Consider the following 27,385-nt stretch of genomic DNA (forward strand, 5'->3'; position numbering starts at 1 on the left):
TTGGTGGACACAGTGGCCCCAGGAGAGGTCCTGAAGGGACAAGCCCAGCCAAGGTAACATGAATGCAATCCCTGCCAGGATGGCCCTCACCTCCAAGGGTCTCTGCATTTCTCCTCCGAAGGCTCGGTGGGGCGCTCTCCTTACGGAGCAGTGGGTTCTTGCGTCGTTCCAGAGACTTCTTGGGCTTGTAGCGCAGCTTCAAGTTGGGCTCAGACACTGTGGGGAGGCCCAAGGCTGTCTCAGGCTACATGCCAGCCTCGCTTTGCTTCTCTGTCCTCTCTAATCCCCCCATCTCTCTCTCTCTCTCCCTCTCTCTCCCTTTCTCTCCCTCTATCTGTCTCTCTCAATCAGCAGGTGAAGGTAAGAGATGGAAGAGCCCCGGTGCTGAGCTGATGGCACAGGATCAGCCCAGCTCAGCCCTGTTCTCATTCTCACTGAAATCAAAAGTTCTGTCTGTGCCTAATCCCCATGGAAGGCTCCCTGCACCTGTCCATCCAGCTCACCTGTCTTACGCAGGGGGAAGTGTTCTGGGGATTCACTGGGCAGGCTGGAAACAGGAGGCAGAAAGCTATTGAGCATGGAGCGAGCACCTCCTTCCGTGTCCAAGGGCTCCAGGGTTCTGTGAGGTGAAGGTCAAGTTTGCTTCAAGAGGAGGAGGAAGCCTGGAAGCCCTGAGAAACCACATTCCAGGCAGGTACCTTCTAGAGCAGGAAGACAGTCCCAGGCCAGGCTGGTCGGTGTGGAGCTGGGCAGGAGCAGAAGCTCTCTGCAGGGGGCAGCAGTGGGCCACCCATGCTACTAGCAGCCACAATAAGGAGACCTAATGTAGGTAGGTCTGGGAGCTTATGGCCTACTAGGAACACAGTAGGACTATGCTCTGTGTGTGTGTGTGTGTGTGTGTGTGTGTGTGTGTGTGTGTGTGTGTGTGTGTGTGTGTGTGTGTGTGTGTGTGTGTGTGTGTGTGTGTGTGTGTGTGTGTGTGTGTGTGTGTGTGTGTGTGTGTGTGTGTGTGTGTGTGTGTGTGTGTGTGTAGAGAAAGGACAAAGGAAACATTTCAAATGAGAAAAAAGTTGAGAAGTAAAACCGGCTCAAGTGGTAGAACAACAGCCTTGAGCAAAACAGCTAGAGACAGCCAAGCTCTGGTGGCTCAAGACACATAATTCTAGCTACTCAGGACGCTGAGATCTGAGGATCATGGTCCAAAGCCAGCCCAGGCAAGAAAGTCTGTGAGACTTTCATCTCCAATTAATCACCAAAAAGTTGAAATGGAGCTGTAGCTCAAATGGTAGAGTGCCAGCCTTGAGCTAAGAGAGAGCACCCAGGCTATGAGTTCAAGCCCAATAAACAGGACACATGCACACACACACACACACACACACACACACACACACACACACACGCACACAGTATATAGTGTGTCTGCCCTGAGTTCAAGTCACAATCAACATACCAGCACAAAAATAAATAAAAATAAAAGAGAGCAGTTGAAAGGGGGTGAGGGGATTATGTGTACATGAAGGGTAAAGACTAGGGGACAGTCGATAGGAGGAAAAGGGATCAGTATACAGGTATTCACACAGGTTAGTGTCCAGAGAGAAGGGGACACCGTGGACACCCAAGGGTGTCCTGTAGGGCAGAGAGCTACCTGTAGGGAATGCTGGGACTATTGGAATGGCCTGTTCTCCCCAGGGCTGCCTGCTGTTTCTTCAAGATCACCTCGGCCAGCTTCTGCTTGACCACACTGCTGGCTACAGCGCCTGCAGGGACAGAGAACCAACAGTGGGCTGGGAGTAGGTAGACAGATGGCCTCCTGGGCACATTCTCTGCCCATTGCCCCATCCACATCTCTGGCACACCATGTCCTAAGGACTCCTCAGGCAAGAACCAAGCCCATGGCCCCACCCCTCCTGTGAAGCCTTGAGCTAGCCCCACACCCTCCTCTGATCCCAGGTAAAGCCCTGGCCGGCTGTGAATACCCAGACAGAGAGACCAGGAAGGCCCCATCCTTACTTCGCTTGCTCTTGTCCTTATTGAGAAGCTGCCGTAGCTCTTGTTCTTGCTGTCCTTGCAGCTCAGGCATCGGTGGGTCCATGGAGAGCTGTGGGCAGGGCCGGTAGCTCAGGAAAGGGACAGAAGTGGAAGGCTGGGGTGAGGGTCTAGGGAGGCTGTAGAGGCAGGGAGACTGGGTGTGGTCCAGGAGCTCTGATTTTACCCTCATGGACTCGGCCTTTCGCTGCTGCTGTTGCTGCTGCTGCTGTTGCTGCTGCTGCTGCTGCTGCTGAAGGCCTGCTAGGAAGAGGTGGCGATGGAGGCGCTGGGGATGCTGCAGAGCCAGCAGTGCGGGCTCAGGAGGGGGCTCCACGGGGGGCCTCTGGCCCACCCTCAGGTCCATGGGCTGAGGCTGAGGGCCGGGCGTGACTGCACGGAGAGCAGGGCAGCCTGAGGATACAGAGGGAGGATGGTCAGGCGGAAAGCTTGGTCACAACCTAATCAGCCTCATCAGGCTGACTCAACAACAGCAAAACACCCTCAAGGGGCCTTGCCTCACTTAATCCTGGCCATAGTCCTGCAAGTAGGTTCCCAGTGTTTCTATTTTACCTGTGAGAAAGGAGGTCGCTCAATTCTCAGATGTATTCCCTGCATGGCTAGTGTCTCCAACCCAGCCAGCTGCCTGACTACTCAGAGTCCTACCTTTCCCTTAAATACACTCCTCCCCAGGCCTGGGGCTGAGGACTACGGAGCAATAGCATCCAATCTATGTTGGTACATTCCAGGTTCCACCCTGCCCCCCCCCTTACTCCACCCCCTCAGAATGAGATGAGCCAGGCTCAAAAGCAAGTGATCAGACAGGCAAATAAACTCACGCTGTTCAACCTCAATCCCAGGCTCGGTCCCATTCAGGCCTGGGATCTAAAAATGATTCTTTTAACTCACAGCCTGCTTTAGCTGGCCACCCCTGGGCCTGTAGAATTTTGTTCCTGGTGGGGAGGGGGGGGGCAAGGATCCTCAGTTCATCAGAACCCAGGTGCTCATGTAGCCTGCTCCCAGCTCCCCTCCCAGCCAGCTCTGGTCCTGGCCTGGGTGAGTCCAGCAGGCTCAGCTGTCTCCTCCAGTGTCCATTGCACCCACGCCAGAAGCACCCTGCCAAGATCGTGGGTGCAGGAGCTATTTATAGCTCACCATCAGACCAGGGGATATGCCAGTACAGCCAGCTGGCCAAGCTGAGCTGAGCAGTCAGGGATACTGAGATGCCCAAGGGTGCGAGTTGGGGGAGGGGGGAGAAGAGGCGATTATCCTTCAGAAAAGGAAGAGAAGGTAAGAAGCTGGTTCCCACAAAAGGAGACACAGTGGGAAAAGCTCCCAGACAGGCCTTCTTGAGGCCTCTCTCAATGGATCAGCTATTGTTATCCTCTGGGTCTGAGGCGGAGGGTGACTGGAAAGGCATCCTGGCAGAACACCAGTCAGGAAGTCAGGAAATGTAGCCTCCAGGCCCAATGCAATCACTACCAATCATAAGCTTAACATCTGTAACACATGTGCGCGGGAGACTACAAAACCCCTTCACCTCATCACCCCTACTTGCCCTACGAGGTGGTCGTTATTATTCCATTATCCCAAATGAGGACACAAAAGCCCAAAGGTGAAAGGTCAGAGCGAGCGTGGGTTCCAAGCCCACTGAGGCCTCTGCTCCGTTTTTTCCTATCAACCTTAGGAGGCCACCTCCCTGGAAAGGGATTTCTTCACTGAGCAAAAGAGGTGGGACTTTGTGATAGGTTGATGCTAAGGAGCATCATTTCAACACTGACTGTAGGATGAATACCAAGCCGGGTACTGGTAGCTCATGCCTATAATCCTAGCTACTCAGAAAGCTGAGATCTGAGGTTCATAGTTTAAAGCCAGCCTGGGCAAAAAAAAAGCCCAAGAGACTCTTATTTCTGATTAACTATCAACAAAGCCAGACATGGAGCTGTAGTTCAAGTGGCAGAGTGCTAGCCCTGAACATAAAAGCTCAGGAACAGTGCCCAGGACCTGAGTTCAAACCCTAGGACACACCACACACACACACACACACACACACACACACACACACACACACACACACACACACACACACACACACACACACACACGAATAGCAAGCCCTCAATGTCAAGGGACATGGGGGAGGGATGGTTGTCCATCTACATGCAGCCCACAGGGATACCCTGCATGGCCTTCATGCCCTTGCACTTCATATAAGTGACCACTCAAGGAAAGCATTCTGGTGAAGTCTGGGCCTTGGATACCCACACACTCCTGGCCCATGAAAAGCCTCTGTCTTCCCTGGTACCAGCTTCCTTCGGCCATTTCCCAGATGATATATATAGTGGAACACAAAGTGAGTCACCAGATCTACAGCTAGCAGCTTCAGCCACACACAGAGTGGGAACTGTTCCTCATCAGTGAATCCATTCCTTACTCTCATGTCTGGAGCCATAGGGATAAAAGAAGAGGTTCTTCCAGAACTCCCAAGAATGCCTATCAAAGTGATTTGGCATTTGTAGATGGGGGAGAGGAGGTGGTATACTCCACCATCTGGTGGTAACTTGGGTTCCCTCGACTTGGTCTCCTACATCTGAACACAAACCACACCACAACCTAGCACAGGCCCAGGTACCTTTTGTCCTTTGAGCTTTGGCTCACCAATGAACCCTGCCCTTGTCTCTACCATACTACTTTTCCAAGTTCTACTCATTGCTCAAAGCCTAGCTGGACCTAGGCCAGCACCCAATATCCCTTTCTTGTGGACTTCACATTCCAAGGCATAAGTTTGTTTTTGTTTTTTTTTTTGTCGGTCGTGGGGCTTGAACTCTGGGCCTGAGTGCTGTCCCTCAGCTCTTCAGTTCAAGGGGAGCGCGCTACCACTTGAGCTACAGCACCACTTCCGGTTTTCTGGTGGTTTATTGGAGATAAGAGTCTCACGGTCTTTCCTGCCCGGGCTGGCTTTGAACCACGATCCTCAGATCTCAGCCTCCTGAGTAGCTAGGATTACAGGCGTGAGCCACCAGCACCCGGCTGCATGATAAGTATTTTGTGTGAAGAAGTACCACACCTGCTGGGTGTTGGTGGCTCAAGCCTGTAATCCTAGCTACTCAGGAGTTGGAGATCTGAGGATCACAGTTCAAAGCCAGCCTGGCACAAAACGCCATGAGACTCTTATCTCCAATTAACCACCAGAAAACTGGAAGTGGCCCTGTAGCTCAAGTGGTAGAGTGCTTGCCTTGAACTGAAGAGCTCAGGGATAGCACCCAGGCCCAGAGTTCAAGCCCCATGACCAGCAAAAAAAAAAAAAAAAACGTACCACACCTGGACATGCCAACAATGTCACCATAGGCAGGGACTTAGTTTGTCCATTGTTCATTGTCTCCAGACCTAGAATACCACCTAGCACATGACAGACACTCAACAAACATGAGATCAATGAATAAATCTCCATAACCCTCGTAAATTGTCTACAAAAGTGTCCTAACACAGAAAATGATTCCTTGAATGCTGAAAAAACTCATCAGTCAGGTCCCTCTCATTTAGGCTTGGTCACATACTGCATCCTACCGGTTTTTCTCTTGTTGGAGTGTCCTGACTTTCTAATATGTTCTGTCTCTCCAACTTTTGGACAGCTGACTGTAAAAGAGACACCTGGCCTTCCCTTTCTCCCTCAAATGTGGAATCTCTAGGCTAGCGGGCTAGGCATCTTGTACTCAGCAGCCCTCAGTGGAGAATTGGATGGAATTAAGAAAGGAGAAAAACAAAAACAAAAAGAAAGAAAGAAAAAGAAAGGAGAAAGCCAGGTATCAGTAGCTCACACCTGTAATCCTAGCTACTCAGGAGGTTGAGATCTGAAGATTGTGACTCGAAGCCAGCCTGGGTAGAAAAATCCATGGGACTCTTATCTCCAACTAACCACAAAAAAGCTAGAAAGTGGAACTGGGTGCTGATGGCATACATCTGTAATCCTAGCTATTCAGAAGGCTGAGATCTGAGGATCGAAGTCAGCCTGGGCAAGAAAGTCTGTGAGACTCTTGTTTCCAATGAATCACCAAAAAAAAAAGCAATGGGAGCTGGAGCTTGAGTGGTTGAATGCTAGCCTTGAGCAAAAGAAGCTCAGGGACAACACCCAAGCCCTGAGTTCAAGCCCCAGACCAGGACTAGCACCAAAAAAAAAAGGGGGGGTTTAAGTGGAGCTGTGGCTCAAGTGGTAGAGTAATAACCTTGAGCACAAAGCTCAAGCAACAATGCCTAGCCCCTGAGTTCAAGCCCTAGGACCAGTAAAAAAGAAAAGAAAAAGAAAAAATAGAAAGAAAGAAAGAAAGAAAGAAAGAAAGAAAGAAAGAAAGAAAGAAAGAAAGAAAGGAAGGAAGGAGAAGCCCTTCAATCTAGACCCAGACTTAGTCCGGTATCAGGTTGTAACCTAAACAGCAGCAGTGCTTTCTACCAGAGCTGCAAGACATCATCCCACCCTGAGGGATGACTATAGGAACTGAATGGAGACTGGGTGCCAGTGGCTCATGCCTAGGTACTAAGGAGGCTGAGGTCTGAGGATCATGGCAGCCCAGGCAGGAAAAGCCATGAGACTCATCTCCAATTAACCACCAGGAAACCAGAAAGGGCACTGAGGTGGTAGAGCGCTAGCCTTGAGCACAAAGAGGCTCAGAGTCAGTGCCTAGGCCCTGAGTTCAAGCCCCAGGACCAGACCAAAAAGAAAGGAAAAAAGAAAGGAATTAGACTGGTCAAAAACAAGAACACTGATCAGACACTGGCTTGATGTCTGACATGGATAGGGGTCTGAGCATAAATACTAGCATCTTCTTTTCTGTCCTGTTTGACTAAACCCAGCCAAGACAAAAAAAAAAAAAAATCATGCTAGCTTTCCTTCTTCGGTGGTGCTTTCTAGAATTGGGATTGTCCTGGATCCAAAGGTGTCTCTCTTATTCTCCTCTCCCCAGGAAACCCAAGGACCTGTCCTCTCCTGGAACCATAATAACCTCTCATCTCTGGTCCAGCCAGTTCACTATTTCTCTAACCCCTAACCCTTCAGAACTGCCCTTTCCTGTGTTCTTCCATCCCTCATACTCTGCCCTTTCATTCCCCCTCCCCAACCTACAACCCCTTCCCCCCCCCCCCGCCTCCCCGCACTGTGGTCAGCCTCCAGCTTGACTCTTACCTGTGCCAAGGGGACTAGGGCAGTGGGAACGTGGGCTCAATTGGGTCCCATCTGTGGAGAGAAGAGAGGTAGAGTGAAGGGACTGCAGAGATAGGGCAGGAAAGTGGCCAGGGAGGAGAGAGGCTACACCAGGCAGGCTCCCTACCACTCCACGCTGGCTGAGAGGAACCCCCAGCTCCCTTTTCCTTGGCCAACTACTGAGTGACTCAGGTCCTGGACAAAGTCACCGACAAGAACCTAAGGAGGCCCCAGCTCACCCACCACTGCCCTCAGCCCTCCCTGATGTGGTCAGATACAATCTTCCTTGGGCAGCCAAACCAGGCTCCGATAGCCTGAAGGGAAAGAAGCAGGTGGGGAGGGGAGGTGGGGCCAGAAGGGAGAGCCCTAGGCTGGGGAGGCCAGGAGGGAGCTGGGGAGAGCAGGCTTGGAGAGGGGTGAGAAAGAAAAGAGCAGAAAGGAATGGAGAAATTTCTAATGAGACAGGGCTGGATCACAGCCTGGAGGTCAGGCTAGATCTGGTAGCAACTGTAAAGTGGCCAGGAGATTGGGAGCTTGAGGACCCCATGACTAGAACCCCCTTGCTTCCAACTCCTCATTACATGTCCTGCTGTCTCTAGTAGCCCAAGAGAAGAAACCCACTCCGCCTCAGGACTCTTCCTCTGATAAACTGAGCTAAAAACAAATCTTCCCTTTTAAAAAAAACAGCCACCTTTCTCTGCTTCTTAAACATAAAACTCTGGCTGGCCCTCATCACATTCCACTCAGAACCCACTGAACTTCAGTATGGCCTCAGGCTGGTGATCCACAGCAAGGCCTGGGGTGAGGGTAGGGAGTGTGTGTGTTGGGGGTGGGGGGGAAGAGCTAGCAAGGAGCACTAGGAGTTAAGTCTTGAGGCCACCTGTCCACAGAGGACACATCTTGCCATCCCAAATCAGAGCCAAAGCACAGGAGGCCAGGAAGAAGCTGGAGGGCCACCTGGAGGGGACATGTCATTTGGTGGACACACAGAGAGTCCTGGGGACACACCTGGGGACAGAAGGCATCATTTCTAAAGGACAAGTAGCAGACACTGTTCTGTAACCTTGTGCTTCAGGACCCTGAAGCTGTTTCTCTTCCAAAAGCTCAGGAAAGAGAAATTTCTATAAACAGGCCCCACCTCAAGAGGGCTTAGTTGCAAGCACTGGGGGACAGCCCCCTCTTCCACCACTGATGGTTTCTAAACACTAGTACCCCAAGCTTCGGTTGGTGAAATTCAGTAGAGACAAGTCTGTTCATTCTGCTCATAATCCAAGGTCAGCCCCCAGTGGATCCTCACATGACCCCTGCTGACCACTAGTCTCCTCACTTCTGCTGCTTCTGTCTGTGACCACCTCAACACCAAATCAGTCACAGTCTCCGTGACATCCTTTGTCAGTCAACCCCATCTGACACTGCACATGGCAGACCCTGTAAACCAAACACAAGATATGGCAAGATCTGTGAGCCCCAAGAACCCTCAACACCAGAGAAGGATTCCCCTTCCTCGGGATGCTGTAACCCTGCGTGTCTTATGACTGCTTCTTTCTTCGGTGGGACCAGGTTCCCCCAAAAGAAGTTTCTGGAGCTGGTTCCAGATGTACTCCCAGTGACCGTGTCATGCCTCTATTCCTCTGCCTCCTGGGAATTCTCTCCCACCTCCTCTCAGTCCCTGCCCAAGGGTTGGTCAACAGCGTTCATGCTTGGGAACACAGCCAGGGCCTTTATGCCTGGCTCTTCTCGTAACCACAGAGTCTGGACACCATGCACCCTCTGGAGAGGAGAAACATTAATGACTCTGAACTCTTTGGTAATTTGTTATCAGGTCCCAAAGGGATGTGTAGTGGTGATGATCTGGGTCTAACCTGTTCAGATGTACACATACGTGCGTGTGTGTATATGTCCACGAAGATGCTACTTCCAAAAGTACTTCCTATAAAAACCTGGCTTCTCCTCCTTCCCCTGGATGTGTGCTGAGGATGGTGGAGTTGAGAAGAGCCCAAGGCAGTCAGAGACTTGGGAACAGCTTTCTTTGTACTTCCCAGGTAAAAGGAAGCAGAAAGGTATTTATTTATTTCCTGGCACCCAGTCAATGGCTGAACGGAAACAGTGGCCATGTTGCATGCATGTGGGGACACCTCTTCTCATCAACCCTCCCTCCCCCTCCCCCGTGTCTTTCAGAGAGCTGTAACCACTAATTTAGGGTTAAACCTAAATACAATGAATAGCACATGGACCCCAAGGAACTGAGAATACTGTCCAAGGCTGGAAACCTTCTCCACACAGCTCTCCCTCTCTCTCTTTCTCTTTTTGCAAGGCTGGGAAAACTCTCCTTGGAATCCTGGTTGTCTGTATTTCTACCTACTTTAGAAGCAACTCCAAAGACTTCAGAAGTAACTTATTCAACTTATTCATTTTCCTAAACCACAGCAATTAATTTCACCCAGAACCAAAGGCCTTGGAAAACCTGCCCCATGGTTTCACCTCAAGCCCATAAAAACCAAAAAGCTAGTTACAAACACCACACCTCCAGCTCTGAGCCCCCAGGCCAAGCCAGGTTCCAATGCCCCTCCATGATTGCCTCAGGCCCCAGCTTGGGTCTTATCTGCCCAACAGGTGTGGGTCCCCCTCCCCCAGGAGGGGACTGGAAATTCCGAGTCCTGCAGGCTGCTTGCTGTTCTGGTGTCTACAGGCTGTGTGCTGGGGGAAAAGGCTTGCCAGGAACTCTGCCATCCAGACTCTCCTAAGACCCTGGATGTCCTATAGTGGCTGTTCCCACTCCCTGCTTTCTTGACAACTCCCTAGAAAGGAAGTCACAGGAAAGCCAGGCCCCATTTGCAGGGGGAGGGGAGGGAGAATCAAGAGACCAGGGTCTCAGGTTCAAGGCTGACCCCCTTCATGTCCTGGGTTTCAGCATCTGATTCTCTATCTCTCTGACTCAAGTGGGACAATGCTTGACTTCCCTGGCAAAGGCAACATGGCCCCAAGGAGATGGAAGAATAAGCAAGCAAACGGGTAAAGGAATGTTGTGCTCACCAGGCCTCCAAGGCGTGTGAAGGCTGAGCATTAAGAAACAGATCTCCTTCCAGATGTTGAGGTTACACCTGGAAGAGTGTGTGAAGATGATAAGGGTTGATAGGGCATGAGGGCTCATTCAGACCAACGTTCACACTTGGCAGAGGAAGAAAGAGAAGAGAAGGTTCTCAGTCACCAGTCACCCACACCCAGCAAGCTAGACCAGGCCACGCACTGGATCCCGAGTCCTGCCACAGAAGCCACTGAGCTGGGGTCTGACAGGTTATAAAACAAACACTCTTCCTCAAAAATAACTAAATAACGTGCTGGGAATGTATGTAGCTTAGTGCTAGAGTGCTTGCCTAGCATGCATGAAGCCCTGGGTTCGATTCCTCAGTTCCACATAAACAGAAAAAGCCAGAAGTGGTACTGTGGCTCAAGTGGTAGAGTGCTTGCCTTGAGCATAGAGAGGCTCAGGGACAGAGTCCAGGCTCTGAGTTCAAGCCCTAGGACTGGTCAAAAATAAAATAAATAAAAAATAACTAACAAAAGAGGATCTGGAGGTGTGGGTCAAGTGGTAGAGTGTCTGCCTTAGCAAGTTTAAAGCCCTGAGATCCATCCCCCATACACCTTAAAAGGGGGAAAATTCAAAGAGCCCCTAAAAGTAGAAGAGAAAATGTAAATTTCTCACTACCTTTTTTAACTTCTGTCCCTCTTCTCAGAAATTCTCTATAGTGTCATCTTGCTCAAGACTTATCCAGAATGCAGCGGGGCTGACGGTGGTCTAGAATCTCCTGACACCTGAAGCGAAGCTGATCACCAGCAGTGAGCGAAGCTCTCACAAAGGGTTTGCAACTTCTGATCCAGGCTTTGTGGTCAGGCAAGGAGAATCAGAAACACCAACTTGGTCAAGCCTCAGCTGGTCTCACCTACAATAGAAACCTGAGTATCTGATAGAGCCGGGTGTTCTCAGCTTACACCTGTAACCCTAGCTCCTCAGCAGGCTGAGATCTGAAGATTTCAGTTCAAAGTCAGCCCCAGCAGAAAAGCCTGTGAGAGTCTTATTTCCAATGAATCAGCAAAAAGCCAGAAGTGAAGGTGTGGCTCAAGTGGTAGAGCACCACCCTTGAGTGAAAAAAATACAATGGGACAGTGGCCAGGCCCCGAGTTCAAGCCATGTGAAGGTGCGTGCATGTGCGCATGTGTGTGTGTGCGCGCACACACACACACACACACACACACACACACACACCCCTATTGGAAGAGGATGATCAGCTGGGGTCAGCCATGTCCCATGCCTAATATAAAGGACCCAGCACCTGGAGGTTCTTCTTTACCCTTCAGAGCTGGTGATCACTGCCATCTGCTTGCTGAACTTGAAGCCTCCTCCCTTTGGAATTAGCAGGTCAGTGTCTGCTCCTCCACCACAGAGGAATGAACCTCCAGCCCCATTTCTTCTCGGCCACCTCTGCCAAACCGCAGCATCACCCTTTTCCTTCATTTGCTAAATGCCCTTCCTTTGCTAACTTACCTAATCCTCCTGACCACTCCATGCAGAGGTTACTGTTTTATCCCCATTATACAGACAAGTAGACTGAGACCTGTGGCATTAAGGAATTGTCTGAGATCATATGACACAGTTTGGCTCCAGAATCCACACCCGACACAGCACTCCCCACGCAGCTCCTCTACTCTCCCTGTCCCTGCCCTTGCTGGCTAACATAGATGGCAAAGCTTTCCAGACTCCACAGGGTCTGAAACCAGCAGCAACTCCCAGCTCTGTGCAAGCAGAAAAGTCCATAAAGACAGCCCCCCAGGGTCACTTATAGAAACTGTTAGCTGAGTTAATTAAAAAAAAAAAAGTATAGACAGGCACTGGTGGCTCATGCCTATAATCCTAGCTACTCAGGAGGCTGAGATCTGAGGATCACAGTTCAAAGCCAGCTCAGGCAGGAAAATCCAAAAGCCTCTTACCTCCAACTAAGAGTCAAAAAAGCTGGAAGTAGAGAGGTGGCTCAAAAGTGGTAGAGTGCTAGCTTTGAGCACAAAAGCTCAGGATCAGCACACCAAGGCCCTGAGTTCAAGCCCCAGGACTGGCACACATGCACATGGGCACACACACACAAACCAAGCATGCACTGAGGCTTTGTGCTGGGCATGGAGCTGTCCACAAGCCAGGGTCTCAGAGGAAGAGGGGGAGCTCCATTTCCCTGTAGTACCCTGCCCCAGTCAGACCTTCACTAGAGGCCTCCAACTCCCTGGCCAACCCTCTAGCATCCTCAAACACACGGGGGAAGGTTCTCCTGGAGGCAGAGTGGCCAGCTGCCAGTAAAGACGGAGACTCAGAGGTCTTGCCTGTGGATTGGAGGCCCCCTGCAGCCTCAGCAGCTGGGCACCAAGAGAGCAGAAGGCTGGAAATGCCCTCCTGCCTCTACAGTAAATATGCCCCTTTCCCTGCCACCTCGGGCCTGCTGGGGCCCTGTGGCAGCTATTTTTAACTCCTGACACCTGGGTATTTTGTAGCCACAGGATGTCAGGTTTGGAGTCTCTTTCTGGGAATCCCACATACGGCTGTTGTAAACATCCCCTACGCAGTGGAGGCCTGAGCTGGAGCCAGTGCCCCCCCCCAACACACACACACACACACACACACACACACACACACTCACACGTATACACACACACACTTCTGCCTTTTGAGATGACTCAAACAGGAAGTAGGCGTAACCAGGGCAACCAGTGGTGGCTCCCTGGGGGAGGTGGGAAAGCATCCCCTACCCCAGATCTTCTGCTGTAGACTTCAGGATGGAAAGCTAGCTGGACCCTGGATGCATGCCCTGGGCTATTTATTCTTGATTACACGTGGCGAATGTTCATGGGCCAAAGAGAGAGCTTGGCTGTCATCTAGCAAAGAAAAACAGGGATTCTGCAGGCTTCACCACCTCTTGGGGCCTCTCTGGCCACCCCTCGGCCACTGTGGAGGGAGGGCAAAGCTACTTCCTCTGGAGGCAGCCTGGCATGCCTGTATCCACTTCCTACCCCCAAGGCCTCTCTTACAACTAACTCCGTTCAGTTCTTCACCTTCCTGACCACCCAGGGAATTCCTCCGCAGTCCCGACTGCCTTCAGATTTGTAACCACTCACATTCACTCTCAACTCCTCTGTTCCAGTACCTCTGATTGCTCAGATAGGAAGTTCACCATGAAGTCTAACCACCATCTTTCCTATCATAAGGAAAACACCCTGAGCAGGGCAAGATTTGAAAACCCAAATCTTGAGAATAACCATTTTAGGCTACGAGCATCTGCTGCCCTCTCTTCTCCTTCTCCAGCCTTCTAGCACCCCACTTGGACCAGCAGCTCCCCCTTAAACAGCCAGTGAGAGTCAGTCTTTCTCAAGTGCTTGCCCCAACAGGAAGCAGTCTCGCCCAGGGAGACTGGGGCTGTTCCTTCTCCCCTTGGAGTCGTCACATGCATTCCCGTGCTCTCCTGATTGGGTCTCTTCTTCCAGGCTCCACCTCCCTGGGTACCCCACTCCCAACTTGCCTGGGTCCAGCTGCTTGTAGGCCTGAAGATGTACCTTTTTTGGCTCCTCCAGACTGTGCCAGCAAAGGCTTCTCAGCCCATTCCCAAGAATGGGAAAGTTTAAACTTCTAAACTATATCACAGACTATAAAGTTATTCTAAGTATTAGTTAATGATATTAGTAAAGGACCTAGAAGCATATGTTAATGCAGGTAGTGTGCTGACTATGGCATTAGCTGTTTCCATAGAACCATCTCACAACATCCTCATAATAGCCTGATTGGGTAGATACTATTACCTCCATTGTACAAAACAGGAAACTGAGGCTTAGATTAACAAATTGCAGCTGGGTACCTATGGCTTATGACTGTAATCTAGTTACTCAGAGGCTGAGATACAAGAAGCACAGTTCAAAGCCAGCCTGGGCAGGAAAGAAAGACTCTTATCTCCAATTAACCAGCAAAAGGCCAGAGGTGGAGCTGTGGCTCAACCAGTAGATGTCCAGCCTTGATCTAGAGGCTCTGAGTACAAAATAAAATAAAATAAAGTTGCAGAGGGCTGGCAGGGTAGGTCCATAGTACAACACTTGTCTGACATACACGAGCCACTGGATTCCATTCCTAGTACTGCAAAAATAATATAACGATAATTTTTAATAGAAATTTCTGGGCACAGGTGACTCATACCTGTAATCCTAGCTACTCAAGAGGCTGAGATCTGAGGACTGTGGTTCAAAGCCAGCCCAGGCAGAAAAATGAGACCCTTATCTCTAATTAAGCACACAAAACATATATAAATAAATTAAATAAAAGCCAGAAGTGGGGCTTTGGCTCAAGTGGTAGAGAACTAGACTTGAAAAATAAAAAAAAAAAAAGCTCAGCGTGAGCACTCAGGTCCTGAGTTCAAGCCCAGGACCAGTGTACAAGTGCATGCGTGCGCACACACACACACACACACACACACACACACTACACACACACAACAGAAAAGTCCCTAGATCACAGGGACAGATGGATCTCTGGAACTTGTAACCAGTGTGTTGGCAGGAACAGCTAGCTCAGCTAGTAGTAGGTAGAGAGGTGAGGCCACCGGGAGCCACTAGAGACAGGGCAGTCCGAGGATGTGACTCCCAGAATCAGTGTCCCCCCACAAGGCCTACTGTGTTCCCGCCAATACATATCAACAATAGCAAAAATAAAAACAGAGTTTGTGGTCTCTGCCTGTGTCCCTCACATGCCTTTTGTCACTGGGAGACCTCCATACTTCCCCTCTCCTCTTACATTTTCTGGGCTTCTTCAATGTGCATTTTCCATTGTGTTGTGTTTCCTGTACGCTGCCTCCAGCAGGGTAGAACTAAACTGCAGACCTCCCAGGGCTGCCTTAGAAGAGGCCCTTGCTGAGTGAGGACTCTGGAAACTGTCAGGCCCTGTAGAAAATTGGAGTTGCATAACTAGAGCAAGTCCCTGGTCCAAGTGGTACTCAGGAATGAATTTCCTAGGAAAGAGATGGCCTCTCCTTCTCTCCTAAGCATCACCCCGTGCGGGCCTTGTACAAGTAGAAGGAGTGGAGATACCCACCAGGGCAAAGGGAAGTAAGTCCCTCCCTTCAGAGCAGGCTCTGACAGCCATTGGTTACCTCTGGCAGAGGCTACTGTTCCCTGGCCTGGGGGCTGGGAGGGAATATCCTCAGTACAAACCAATCAAACTGGCATCTGGATATGAGTCTGTGAATAGCAACAAGCTAGGAATGCTGGCACTCTCTGAGACACCACATGAATATTAATATAAATACTCCCAGAGGTCCCCAATCCATCCTGCCTTACCCCTTTTGCTTTTTATTTTTGGCAGATGGCAGTTTATTGGACAGCTTCTCTAGGTGACTTGATTCCCTTCCATAGCCAGGACTACCGCCTTTACACCTAAGTCAACAGATTCTTCCAGATCACAAATTAGCCAGGATACTAACACAGCCTTCACGGAATTCCACAGGGTCAACATGGAATTCAACATGGCCCAGCATACTGATTTAAACAAAGCAACTGTAAGGACAATTTCTGGCCAATCAGGGACTGGAAGAGATAAACGTTTTCTACCTTTAAAGGTAGAGACCACTGAGTCGGGGGGGGGGGGGGGGGGGGGAGCGTAAGTGTAGTGTAATCTCATTTTGGTTAAACTTAAAGAAAAAAAAAGGTTGTGCACCAGAAGCCTATATTTATAATCATAGCCACTCAGGAGGCTGAGGACCTCAATTCAAAAGCCAGTCTGGGCAAGAAATTCCGTGAGACTTATCTTCAATTAACTACCAGAAAACTGGAAGTGGCACTGTGGCTCAAGTGGTAGAGCGCCAGCCTTGAATGAAAAAGCTCAGGGACAGCACACAGGCCCTAAGTTCAAGCCCCATGACCAGGAAAGAAATTAAAACAAACAAACAAACAAAAAAAACCAAAAACACCAAGTGAAGAGGTGCCCCTAGCAGTGATCTCTCTGACTGCAGTCAGTCTTCCTTTCCTCCCTTCTTCCCTCCTTCCCTCCCTCTTTGCCTTCCTTCCTCCCTCTCTTTCTCTCTTTCTTGGGCCTGGGTGCTGTCCCTGAGCTTTTTCCACTCAAGGCTGGTGCTCTATCACTAGAGCTGCAGCTCCACTTCTGGCTTTTTGGTAATTAATTAGCAATAAGTCTCATGGACTTTCCTGCCTGGGTTGGCTTTGAACCCCAAGCTTCATGTCTCATAAGTAGCTAGAATTATAGGTGTCAACCACCAGCACCTGGCTTTGCTTTATTTATTTAAAACACACACACACACACACACACACACACACACACACACACACACACACACACACACACACTTTCTGCTAATCTGGTTCTCTCCTGCACCCAAAGTACCTGTGCTCTGAGGTAGCATACACCTGCACAACTGTACACACATAGATAGTGCCGCTCATGGGGGTAAAGTCAAGATGTCACAGAAGGTTCTCATGAAAGCTTTCATGGCCCCCCACCACATGTTCTTGGACCCCAGAATCTCTGAGGGTACATGTTATCTACAACCTAGACTTCTCTGCCTCTACTGAATCAGGCTGAGGGCCTAGCCCAGGCTAGGCATAAAGTCAGGCCTTACTTAATGAATGCCTGTGGGCTGAATAATGATCGCTTCCTGAAAGCAATGCCTCATGTCTCTTCCAGAGCCTCTGTGCTGGGAATACACACCGCTGACATCACTGACCAGCCCACCCCTCCTCAGCTTCTCCATCCTGTCAAAAGCTGCCAGGGAGGGGCTAAAGAAAAGGTCACAGAACAGATGCTGGCAAGGTATCCCACATCTGGGCCATGGAAGCAGCCTGTCCCAGCCCCTCCCAGGGCTGGCAGGGCAATCCTTCCCGGGAGCCAGTAGGCTTCGAGCCCTGGGGTCCCCCCTCATCCTGCCATACTGGGGAGGGAGTGAACAAGAGAATCAGGGGTCCACCCTATGCCTTCTGGCTATAGACTCGTGCTGTTCCCAGTCTTCATGGGTGGAGGAATCCGGAGCAGGGAATTTGGCCTGGTTTTTCCTGTGAACTGGGGCTGGGCCCAGTTTCTGTTCCTCATGTCTCCAACATTCTCTCTCCCTGACCTTCAAAAGTATGAACAATAACACCAATAATAAGGATGAGTATTCAGTGTGTACTCTCCTACCAGGCGTGGAGATAACTTTACTCTCATTATCTGCCGAAGTGACTTCAGAGCAACGTCAAGAGATTGGAACTGTAATTGTTCTCTCTTTCTAGATAGAAAAAGGAAACTGAGGCCCAAGGACACATTTTAGCTGTTTGCAAAAGTCTCTCGGTCCCTCTGTCTCAGTCTGTCTCTGTCTCTGTCTCTGTCTCTCTTTCTCTGGTGTAGGGACTTGATCTCAGAACCTCATATCCTGACTTGACTTTTTCACTAAAGGATGGTGCTCTACCACTTACTTGAGCCATATCTCCCCTTCTGGCTTCTTGCTAGTTAACCTGGAGATAAGAGTCTCACAGACTTTTCTGCCAGGACTGGGTTTGAACCCTGATTCTCAGATCCCAGCCTCCTGAATAGCTAGGATTACAGGTATGAGCCACCAAGCTCCAGATCTCTCTTTCTCTTCTAGGAAGGGCCTCCTGCCAGGTTTTGCAAATGAGCAGTGTGGGTGTCTGAGGCGAGATGTCACATCTGTGAGGTGTTTTAAGATCATTTTGGGTGTTTACACCCCAAAATGAGAAAACAAAAAGGAAATTTAAAAAAAAGAAAAGCCCTAGAAAAGATTGCACAAGGCTTCCTAGCCAGACAGCTGGGACTCAAACCTAGGTCTTCCATCTCATCGCATAACCTCGCGCTGGCCTAACACTCAGGCCCAGGGGCCTGGAAGAGACAGTCATACCACCTTTCATTCTGGATCCCTGGGGTCCAAGCCCTGCGCAGCCCCAGGCTGTGGGATGGGTGGGCTGACCCTACTTAGTGGCAGCACCAGCCCTCCACGGTGACTCACTCACTGCCTGGACCCAGGGGAAGCACAGCCCTGCTGGCGGCTGGCCCCGCCTCCAGCACTCCGCCTCCACATTTGCTAACCGAAACCCCGGCTGTTGCTATTTTTAACCCTCCAGCTCCCCTCTAGCCTGGGGCTCCCCCTTCACCCCTACCCCATCCCCTGCACTAACCTGGTGCCACCCGTCTGTCATTCTGAGAGCAGTCTATAACCTGAACGGCTGGGAAGGCACAGAGGCACAGCGGATGCCCCAGACATGCAAGTTTGTTGGGGGGGTGGGGGGTGGGGGTAACGCAAAACAAGACGGTTACAAACCAATCTCCGAATTTCCCCACCTCGGATTCTTTCCAAACCTGTACCTCTTGGCCCACCCTGCCCCACTCAGCCATCCTGCAGGGTAGGGGTGAGAGAAGGGGGGGGTGCTGGGGAGAAGGGATCAGGATTACCTAGGCCGGAGAAATCCTACTGGAGTGGAGCAGGGTTGAGGGGGCATTCATCAGGGAGCTGAATGCAATCCCAGCTTGTGGGGCTAGTCCTATAAACCTAGATTTCTTTTTTCTTTTCTGGTTTTGGTCCTGGAGCTTGAACTCAGGGCATGCACACTGTCCCTTGGCTTTTGCATTTAAGGCCGGTGCTCTACCACTTAAGCCACAGTTCTGCTTCTGGCTTCTTGCAAGTTCCTTAGAGATAAGAGACAAACTTTTCTGCCCTGGCTGGCTTCCATGCTTGATCCTCAGATCTCATCCTCCTGAGTAGCAAGAATTACAGGCATGAGCTATCAGGCGCCCTGGCATAGGCCTAGTTTCTAACCATCATCCTTTCCCATTCTTTCAGACAACTTGTAGAGACACCTGGAGACAGGGTAGAGGCAATGAGGGTAGCCCTTCTGGAAAAGTTTGCTGCTCAAGCAGGCAAGGTGATCCAGAGTCCAGAGGATACAAGGCCCAAGGGAACCCCTGGCAGGGGGCAAGGGGAGGGAGGAAACTGACCTCCTTACTTCCTTGGAGGATCCTGGAATCTTCTGATCTCTAAGGGAAGCCACACACCTTTCCAGAGAAAGCTTCCAGGGAGGAGAGGGTAAGGTGAGAATCTGAAGGGCAGGAATGTTAAATGCAAACTGCAGATAGGCCTGTGAGCCCCTTGACAGAGGGGAGGGGCAGGGCTGCAGGTGGACCTAAGGGGGCTTTTCCTTCCAATCGATGTTGAGCAGGTGGCTAAACCAAATGCTCTGCCCTCTGATTTCAAAGATGTATCCAGTCTGGGGAACAGACGGCAAAACCCAGGAGCAGCAGCTCTATAGAGCCCAGTGAAAGAGCTATCTGAGCTCAGATCTTCTCCATGCCCTTGCCTATCCTGGGCCCTGCAGCTTTGATCTTCACTTGAGCTCTCTTCACTCTGGCCGCCCAACCTAGCTCTTGATTCTGGGTTCTCCCTAGGCCCAGATCCTCTGTGAAGCTTTGACCCCCTCATCTTCCTGGTGATCCCTGAGCCAGGAAAATAAATCCCAATGGTCACGGAGCTAGCCAGGCTAGACCCTAAAGGGAGGGGTTTGGCACAAGAGTTGTCCTGGCCAGAAGATGGGAGGGAATAAGATAAGAGGAATGTAAAAGCAAGACGGGTCAGGAATGGGTGGTGCTTGGGAGCTCTGGGAAGAGATGCTGTCTCATTTCCAAAATTCAGTATGACAACCAGGCACCTAAGCAATGCATTAGCCTGAATTCTGGCCCCGGCCGGCTTCCCCTGCTTCTCTCCTCCCTCTCCGGGGCTGTTTGAGGATAGGAGATTGTGCCTGGCAACCCAGATCTAATCCTCAGCCAATGCTCTCAATCCAAATCTCTCACCTGGATCCAGATTGCTCCCATGCCTGGCTCAGTAGGCGCTCTGGGCTTACTTCCAGTCCAGGGAGGTGAGAGAAGGTGTCAATGTCACCTTCTTAGACAGGTCTCCCCTAGTCACCCGGCCTAAGGAAGTTCCACCTTATTTGTGTTGTTGTTATTACTGTACGGGGTTCATTTCCTTTGTAGGCCTTATCACAATGCATTACCAGGCAACACAGACTCATTCCTTTACTTGCTTACTTGTTCCTGTTTGTCTCCTCCACAAGAGTGGAAGTTCCTTGAGGTCAGAGGTGCCTGTGTGTTCACTGTGCATCGGTGCCCATATCTGGCACACAGCAAGGTTCAGCAAGCATCTAATGAATGGGTGATCTGCTGAATGGATGACTTAGTAAATGAAGTTCCCTACCTGTCAACATGGACCTTTGAGGACCGGTATGCAACCATCTCAAAATTTCCTCTCATGAAGAGAAGGTCATAATAAGAACAAGGTGCCTGGCTACTGAGGAGGCTGAGATCTGAAGATCAAGCCAGCCTGGACAGAAAAATCCATAATACTGTTTCTTGCCATCACCTAACCACCAAAATGCCACAAGTAAAGATTTGGTTCAAGTGGTAGAGTACCAGCCTTAAGGTAAAAAGTTAAGGGAGAAAGCCCAGGCACTGAGTTCAAGCCTCAGTATTGGCACCAAATAAAATAATAAATACAAGTAATAAGGTCAAGAAAATTGGGACCCCAGAGGAAGTCAGGCCTCTGTCTGACATCTATACCAGTCTCATCTGGTTCTCTTGATCACACTGAGTACGGATGTGTGACATAGGCACCCACAGGATGCTCTGGTGAGCTTGAAATGCAGGACAGATTTTGCCAGTCCTAGGGCTTGAACACAGGGCCTGGGAGCTGTCCCTGAGCTTCTTTGGCTCAAGGCTAGCACTCTACCACTTGAGCCACAGTGCCACTTCTGACTTTTTTTGAATAGTTTATTGAAGATAAAAAGTTTTACAACTTTTCTGCCCAGGCTGGCTTTGAAATGCAATCCTCAGATCTTAGCCTCCTGAACAGCTAGGATTACAGGCATGAGCCATCAGCCATCATAATCTGAACTACATGTTAAAATCCAGAGTCCTGCCATGTGCCCACAGCTCATACTTGAAATCCTAACTACTCAGGAGGCTGAGATCTGAGGGGCATGGTTTAAAGAACCTAGGAAAAAATACCCTCATTTCCAATTAACTAAAATGCTGCAGTGGAGGTGTGGCTCAAGTTGCAGAGCACCAGTCTTGAGCAAAATAGCTAAGCAAGAAACCAAAGCCCTAAGCTCAAGTCCGAGTACCACACACACACACACACACACACACACACACACACACACACACACACACACACACACACTAAGAGTCCTGGAACTCCATACTACAGCTTCTGACAGGTAATCTAGAAAAGGGCCTAATGATTTTTAAATACATTCCCCACTGACTCTGAATCAAATGATCTAAAGACTGACATTTAAGAACCATGGATGACATAGTGTTTTGCAAGCCAACATCTGGACTTCTATTTTTTTTTAAAGCCATTGCTAGTCAGGCACCAGTGGCTCATGCCCCAACTCCTAGCTATTCAGGAGGCTGAGATCTGAGAGTCAGAGTTCAAACCCAGTCCAAGCAGAGAACTTTGTGAGACTCTATCTCCAATTAAACACCAAAAAGCTAAAAGTAGAGCTATGACTCAACTGATAGAGAGCCAGCCAGCCTTGAGCAAAAAAAACTCAGGGACAGTGTCCAGGCCCTGAGTTTAAACCATAGTACTGGCATGCACGCGCATGTGCGCACGCGTACACACACACACACACACACACACACACACGAAACAATGTTGGGAAAGACAGAGAAGGATGGAAGAGATGACATTGATCAAGATACATTTACTTGTAAACTGTTATATTGAACTGAAACCTCTTTGCACAACTACTTAATAAAAAAAATCCTTGCTACACAGGTATACAATCCTTCAAAACCTGTCCATACACTCCACACTCCACACAGAGCCATCCACTGCAGCTGACACGCATCTGTATTATATGTGGGCATACTCAGAGAACACCCAACAAGGAGCCACCACATGGAGGACAGATTGCCATGGAACCACCACCCAGATACAACACAGCCTAGTGCAAACATACAGACCGCCCCCCCCCCAACACATCCAGGGCCCACACACACCTCACACAGAGAACACATGCAACAGACATTATCCTGAAGAAAGCATTTCTTCCACCTCTGCCACCCTTACCTCTCTTCCCCCTTCCCCAGGCAACATGGTACCCAATGTTTCATATGGCTAGAGGGGCACATAAGAAAGATGGGATGAGGGGAGCAGAGGCTGAAGTCAACAACTTAAACTCCAGCACCCCTCTCCCTCCTTCCCTGCCTAGAAGATCCCAGAAGGCCTATACATAGCCCCCAGGTTAATACCCATTCAGGCCACTCACCTCGTTTCCCAGGCCCTGGTCCTGGAGAACCCAAAGGTTTAGCGGGTAGTTAGATCTAGGAATTCCTCTAAGGAAAGAGCTGTCTGTAGGGTAGGGCCTTCCTACTGCCCTAAGACCTAAGACCCCCCCAGGGATGGTTACCACAGAAACAAGGGAAAATATTATAAGGAAACACAATACCCGGCAGGATCACCTGCTGACCGAGTTTCCTGTGGTGTTGCCCACCCCCATCTCATGGCTCTCACAGCCTCCTTCTCCAGCCTCAGCCAGGGACTCCTGGCCATGCCTTCCTTCCTGCCTCCTCAGAGCCGGAGAAGCAAGCAGCCTCAAGGAGAAACACTCCCCAGTAGTCACAAATAACATCAGGGATTGCCCAGAGCTGACCCCCCCCCAATCCCTACCAAGTCCCCCACCACAGGAAATCAAAGCTTCCTGCCCCAAAGGAAGTGCCCCATCTAGTGAACAAATCCAAAATACACAAACTCACAATCCCAGGAGCCTGAGACTCCAAGGGGACAGGCCCTACCCAAGCCCCAGGCCTTACTCTAGGCCTGCCTCAAGCAACACCCGAATATACTCCACTGTGGGCCCCAACCACATCTGACTACGGATGGACCAGGACCAGGAGAATGGGCACTGGCAGGGGCAGAGGGCCTGTTGCATCCATTCCTTGGCTGAGTGACCCTGAGCCTTGCATAAGCTCATCTTCTCTAAGGACTCTGCCAACTTCAAAGCTACCAGCCCTCAAGAAAAGGCCAGGAGAAAGAGGACAAGGGGAAGATAGGGCTATGAAGACTTCTATTTGCTTACCCACATACCCACAGCAGTAAGAGGATCCTCAATCCCCACCCTATCCCACAAGAGCTTCTCACTTGCCCAAGGATTTTTATATTAGGATCCAGAAAGCTCTAAGTCTCTGGCCCAAAAGCCACCAAGCACTAAAGCTCTACGGCAAGTTGAAGGGGACACATCGTAGCCCTCGCACTGGACTCATCTCTTTGTGGCTAGTCCCTCCTCCTCTTGCTTTGAGACATAAACTAGGAATTTTCTCCCCATTTTAGAGATGAAGAAACAGAGTCATAAAGTGAAGTCAACCAGCTAGAAATGCAACCTTCCCTGCCTCAGGATCCCAGGACAAGCCCCTGGTAGCCATGGAAACGATTATCCAATGGGTTGAGCTAAGGGCTCCACAGGCCATTGACATGTCCCTTCCCACCACCGCCCAGCCCCTCTCCAGGTGCAATACCAAGAGGCAACTCTGAGCGAGATTCTGCCCCTGGCTTGGCTAGACAGAGGGACTAAAGCCAGCTGACAAGTCTCAGTGGGTCCAGGATTTGATCCTGTCTCAGTTCACTTGGCAAACACAACGAAACTGCTGTATGCCTCAGTTTCCCTTTAGCAGTGACAGCAGAGAAGAAAATAACCTAATAGTTAAGGATGGGAGGGTGTAATGAAATAGTGCAGGGAGGGAGGAGAGGAAGGTGCTGAGCAATTAGGAGTGAAGGCACAGGTTGCAGAAATTGGAGAAGAAGCTGGGTGCCAGTGGCATACACCTGTAATCCTAGCTACTCAGGAGGCTGAGATCTGGTTTGAAGCCAGCTTGGGAGGGAAAGTCTGTGAAACTCATTTCCAATTAACCAGCAAAAAGCTGTAAGTGGATCTGTGGCTCAAGTGGTAGAGTGCCAGTCTTGAGCAAAAAAGCTAGGGACAGCTTCTAGGCCCTGAGTTCAAGCCCTAGTAAGCCCTGCCCTACCCCCCCCCCCCAAAATGGAGAAGGACTTGGGAAGTAGTAAGAGGGTTGGCATGAGAAGGGAAATAAGTCTGGCAATCTAACAGTCCCTCCCCTGGAGAGAAAGATGCCATCAGAGTGCCCCATTAGAGGGTAGGAACTTGAGTCATAGTCTTTTGACACCAATGGATAGTAGATTGGGGGAGGGGGGAAGAGAACTTGAGGAAGGTCCCCACAGGTCCAGGTGCAAGCCTAAGAAACTGACTGATGGCTGAGTCCAGATGTTGAGTTCCCAAGGGGAAGGGGGGGGATACAGCCAGCTGAGGACCAGTGCTCCATTCTTACGCTAGAAACTGGCAGGCAGAGCTGGGCCTCCAGCAGATGTTGAATTCGGAGGGTGGGGAGGGCTGGTTAATAGCAAGACCGCCTGTGTCCAGATGCAGGAGGCTTTTGCTTATGCCAGACAGCCAGCAAGGACAAGGAATGAGGAGTGGCAACGGCTGGCTGAGGTCAAACCCAAACAGGCAGGCAGAAGGAGAGGGAAATGCGGGTGCCAGGACAGTGAGTGACTCTCAGGCCCTACAGAGCTGGATCCAAACCTACAGGCCCTAGAAATGGGTCCTGGAAACCCAGTTTAGCTGCTAGATTGGTCCCCCCAGCAACACCACACCTGGGCCAGGGGTAAAAGGGTGTGTGTGGGAAGTGGGGGGGGGGGTGCATACCCAGTTCCTCACCCTTCAATACCCCTCCTGAGGGCTGTGCCCTGTCCACATCTCACTCGGGCACAGGTGTCTATTTACCCTGAAGGGTCTGGAGGGGGCGGGGAGTGGGGGGGGGGCGATGCTAGGCACAATTTCTCAGCCCAGGACCCCTCCAGGACACCGCGTTATCCCAATCCGTAGAATCTGAAGAGAACCCAGCTGGGCTCTACGAAATGGGGGCGCTGATGTCCAGCCCCACAACCCCTCAACTCAGTGGGTTCTCTGTCCTTTGCCCCGGCGCTTCCAAAACCTTCCGCTCCGCAGCACCGCCCTCTTCCCAGGCCACGGCGGCCGTCCCTGCCTCCCGGGTGCCCCCCGACTTGTCTTCGCTGGGTATAGTGTGGGGGGGAGGTCGTGATGAAAAGCCCGACCCCAAGCACCGGCGGCCCGGGCCCTCCAACCGCCTCTCTACGGGGCCTGTCGCTGCCCCGGGGCAGGCGGATGTGGGCACCCCGAGAAAGGCCTGAGTCCTGCGGCCCCGGAACCAGCCCGAACTGGGAGCCTGCTAGAACCCCGCAGAGCCGGGCGCAGCGAGTACGATCGCGGGGTGCACCGCGGAATGGGGGCCCCCGCAGAGCCGGCGGGAACCCCCAGCCCGAGCCGGAGCCTGAGCGGGAGACGCTGGGCGCTGCGCGCAGGGCGGGGAGAGGCGGGGTGTTGGGGAGGAGGGGGGAGCGCCCAGTACTCACCAGCGCCGGGGTTGTGCATCCAGGGGGCGAGGGCCCTCAGATCGGGGGGCTCATGGCAGGATAGGGGGACTGGGGGCGCCGGCCTCACATCCCCCCCCACTAGTCGCCGGAGGCTGCAGAGCAAGACTGAGACGGCGAGAGGAAGGGAGGGGGCCGGGAGGGGGAGGGCCCTGGCAGCCCGGCCGGCCGGGTAGGATGACAATGGAAGGAAATGCTTTATCTGAGTCTGAGAGCGGGCCAAGGGGGAGGGGAGGGAGGGGGGCAGGCCCTCGCGGCCCGGGGACACTGCACACACACCCCCCCCCCCCCCAGCCTTGCCGACGCTGCTGCGCACGGCCACCCCGGGTTGCACACCCCATGCGCCGCCGCCGGGGGGAGGCAGCGCTGAACCCGGAACGCAGGACCCCAAAGTCCCGGCCACCGCGCGCGCGGCGCGGCTGCTGCTCCGACCGGTGCACACAATTCCCGGAAACCCGGGTACCTGAGCGCACGCACCCTGCCCGACACCACGTCCGCGAGCGCGCATCCATGTTTACCCCGAGCCAGGCTCAGGGACACCCGACACTTTGCAAAAGGATCTCCTCGCACTCCCCCCCAACTTCCCGCCCCCCTAACCCCCGTCACTCCCCTGCCCATACCTACATCCACAGAAGGGCCACAAGCAGATAGCCACATCTCGGGGACACTTCGTGGAGTCCCATGCGAGGAATCCCTGATGGACACACACACACACACACACCACACACACACACACACACACACACACACACACACACACACACGCCACAGGAAAGTTCCAGGATCTGATTTGAATCACTGCCCAGCCCTCCCCCACTGGCACACACTCCCCCTCCCTCCCTCAGTCCTGCTGAGGGGACCAGGAGGGTGCAGCCTGTTCCTATTAAAAGAATAAAGGGGGGTGTGGGGGGGGAGGGGGAGCAGTGTGGATTTTGAAAGTTTTCTTTTTTTAAAAAAAGACATTTCTCAAGGGATTTCCTTCCCTCCTCTCTCTTCCTCTCTTCCATTCCTCACACACACACACACACACACACACACACACACACACCCTTCTTTCCCCCCCCCTCAGTCCCTATGAGTCAAACTTCAGCAATGTCAGTGTCCCCCAGTGCATTACAGCGGATCACAGAAATGTTCCAGTCTGTGAGTCGGAATGCAGCCGCCTCCAGCCCTCCCTCAGCTAATAAACTGCTCTCAGGGCCTTTCTCCCCACTCCCCTTTAGGCTGGAGAAAGGTCAGCTTCAGGGGTCAGGGGCTGAGAACCTCCCCATTGTGCTTCCTGGCTGACTCTGTCAGCCCTGTCCCCTCCAGCTATCTGCTGGGTCAGAAAACTCCTGAGAAGGGAAGAGGTGCCTGACCCAGGAATACTGGACTCCTCTGTAGTTCATGAGGTACCACTACAAAAGCAGGGACAGCTTCCTTCTAACCTCATCCTATCCCTCCTCCATTCTAGGAACCAGAGCCAGAGGCAGAATCCTGACATAGGAGTCCACAGTGGCTTACAAGGGCTTGGTCATGCTGAAGATAAACGTGTGCACGCTCACATGCGCTCAGGTTCTGAGGTTTGAACTCAGGGCCTGAGGACTTGTCCCTTAGCTTCTTCCATGAAAGGCTAGCA

At 51.5% G+C, this 27,385-nt stretch overlaps 1 protein-coding gene across 12 annotated transcripts in view; it reads right to left on the bottom strand.

Moving 5' to 3' along the window:
- The window catches only part of Hdac7 (histone deacetylase 7), a 48,125-nt gene extending 21,667 nt beyond the window's left edge, over positions 1–26,458 (bottom strand). For 4 of the 12 annotated variants that reach the window (XM_070039731.1, XM_070039695.1, XM_070039685.1 and 1 more), the window contains exons 1-7: positions 25,750–25,899; positions 7,202–7,252; positions 2,213–2,439; positions 2,011–2,098; positions 1,646–1,757; positions 504–547; positions 91–216 (exon numbers count right to left, since the gene is read on the bottom strand). In XM_070039731.1, the coding sequence (XP_069895832.1) occupies positions 91–216; positions 504–547; positions 1,646–1,757; positions 2,011–2,098; positions 2,213–2,439; positions 7,202–7,252; positions 25,750–25,768 (667 nt within the window). In that variant the 5' untranslated portion in view covers positions 25,769–25,899. Of the gene's footprint in view, positions 1–90; positions 217–503; positions 620–1,645; positions 1,758–2,010; positions 2,099–2,212; positions 2,440–2,598; positions 2,687–7,201; positions 7,253–7,346; positions 7,391–10,925; positions 11,161–25,749; positions 25,900–26,391 lie in introns of those variants that run through there. The other 8 variants (XM_070039705.1, XM_070039663.1, XM_070039653.1 and 5 more) reach the window with 5 other exon arrangements.
- Between the last annotated feature and the right edge of the window lie 927 nt (positions 26,459–27,385).

Source organism: Dipodomys merriami, unplaced genomic scaffold (genome assembly GCF_024711535.1).
Source record: "Dipodomys merriami isolate MVZ:Mamm:240054 unplaced genomic scaffold, mDipMer1.0.p SCAF_10, whole genome shotgun sequence".
In the NCBI taxonomy this organism is placed as follows: Eukaryota; Metazoa; Chordata; class Mammalia; order Rodentia; family Heteromyidae; genus Dipodomys; species Dipodomys merriami.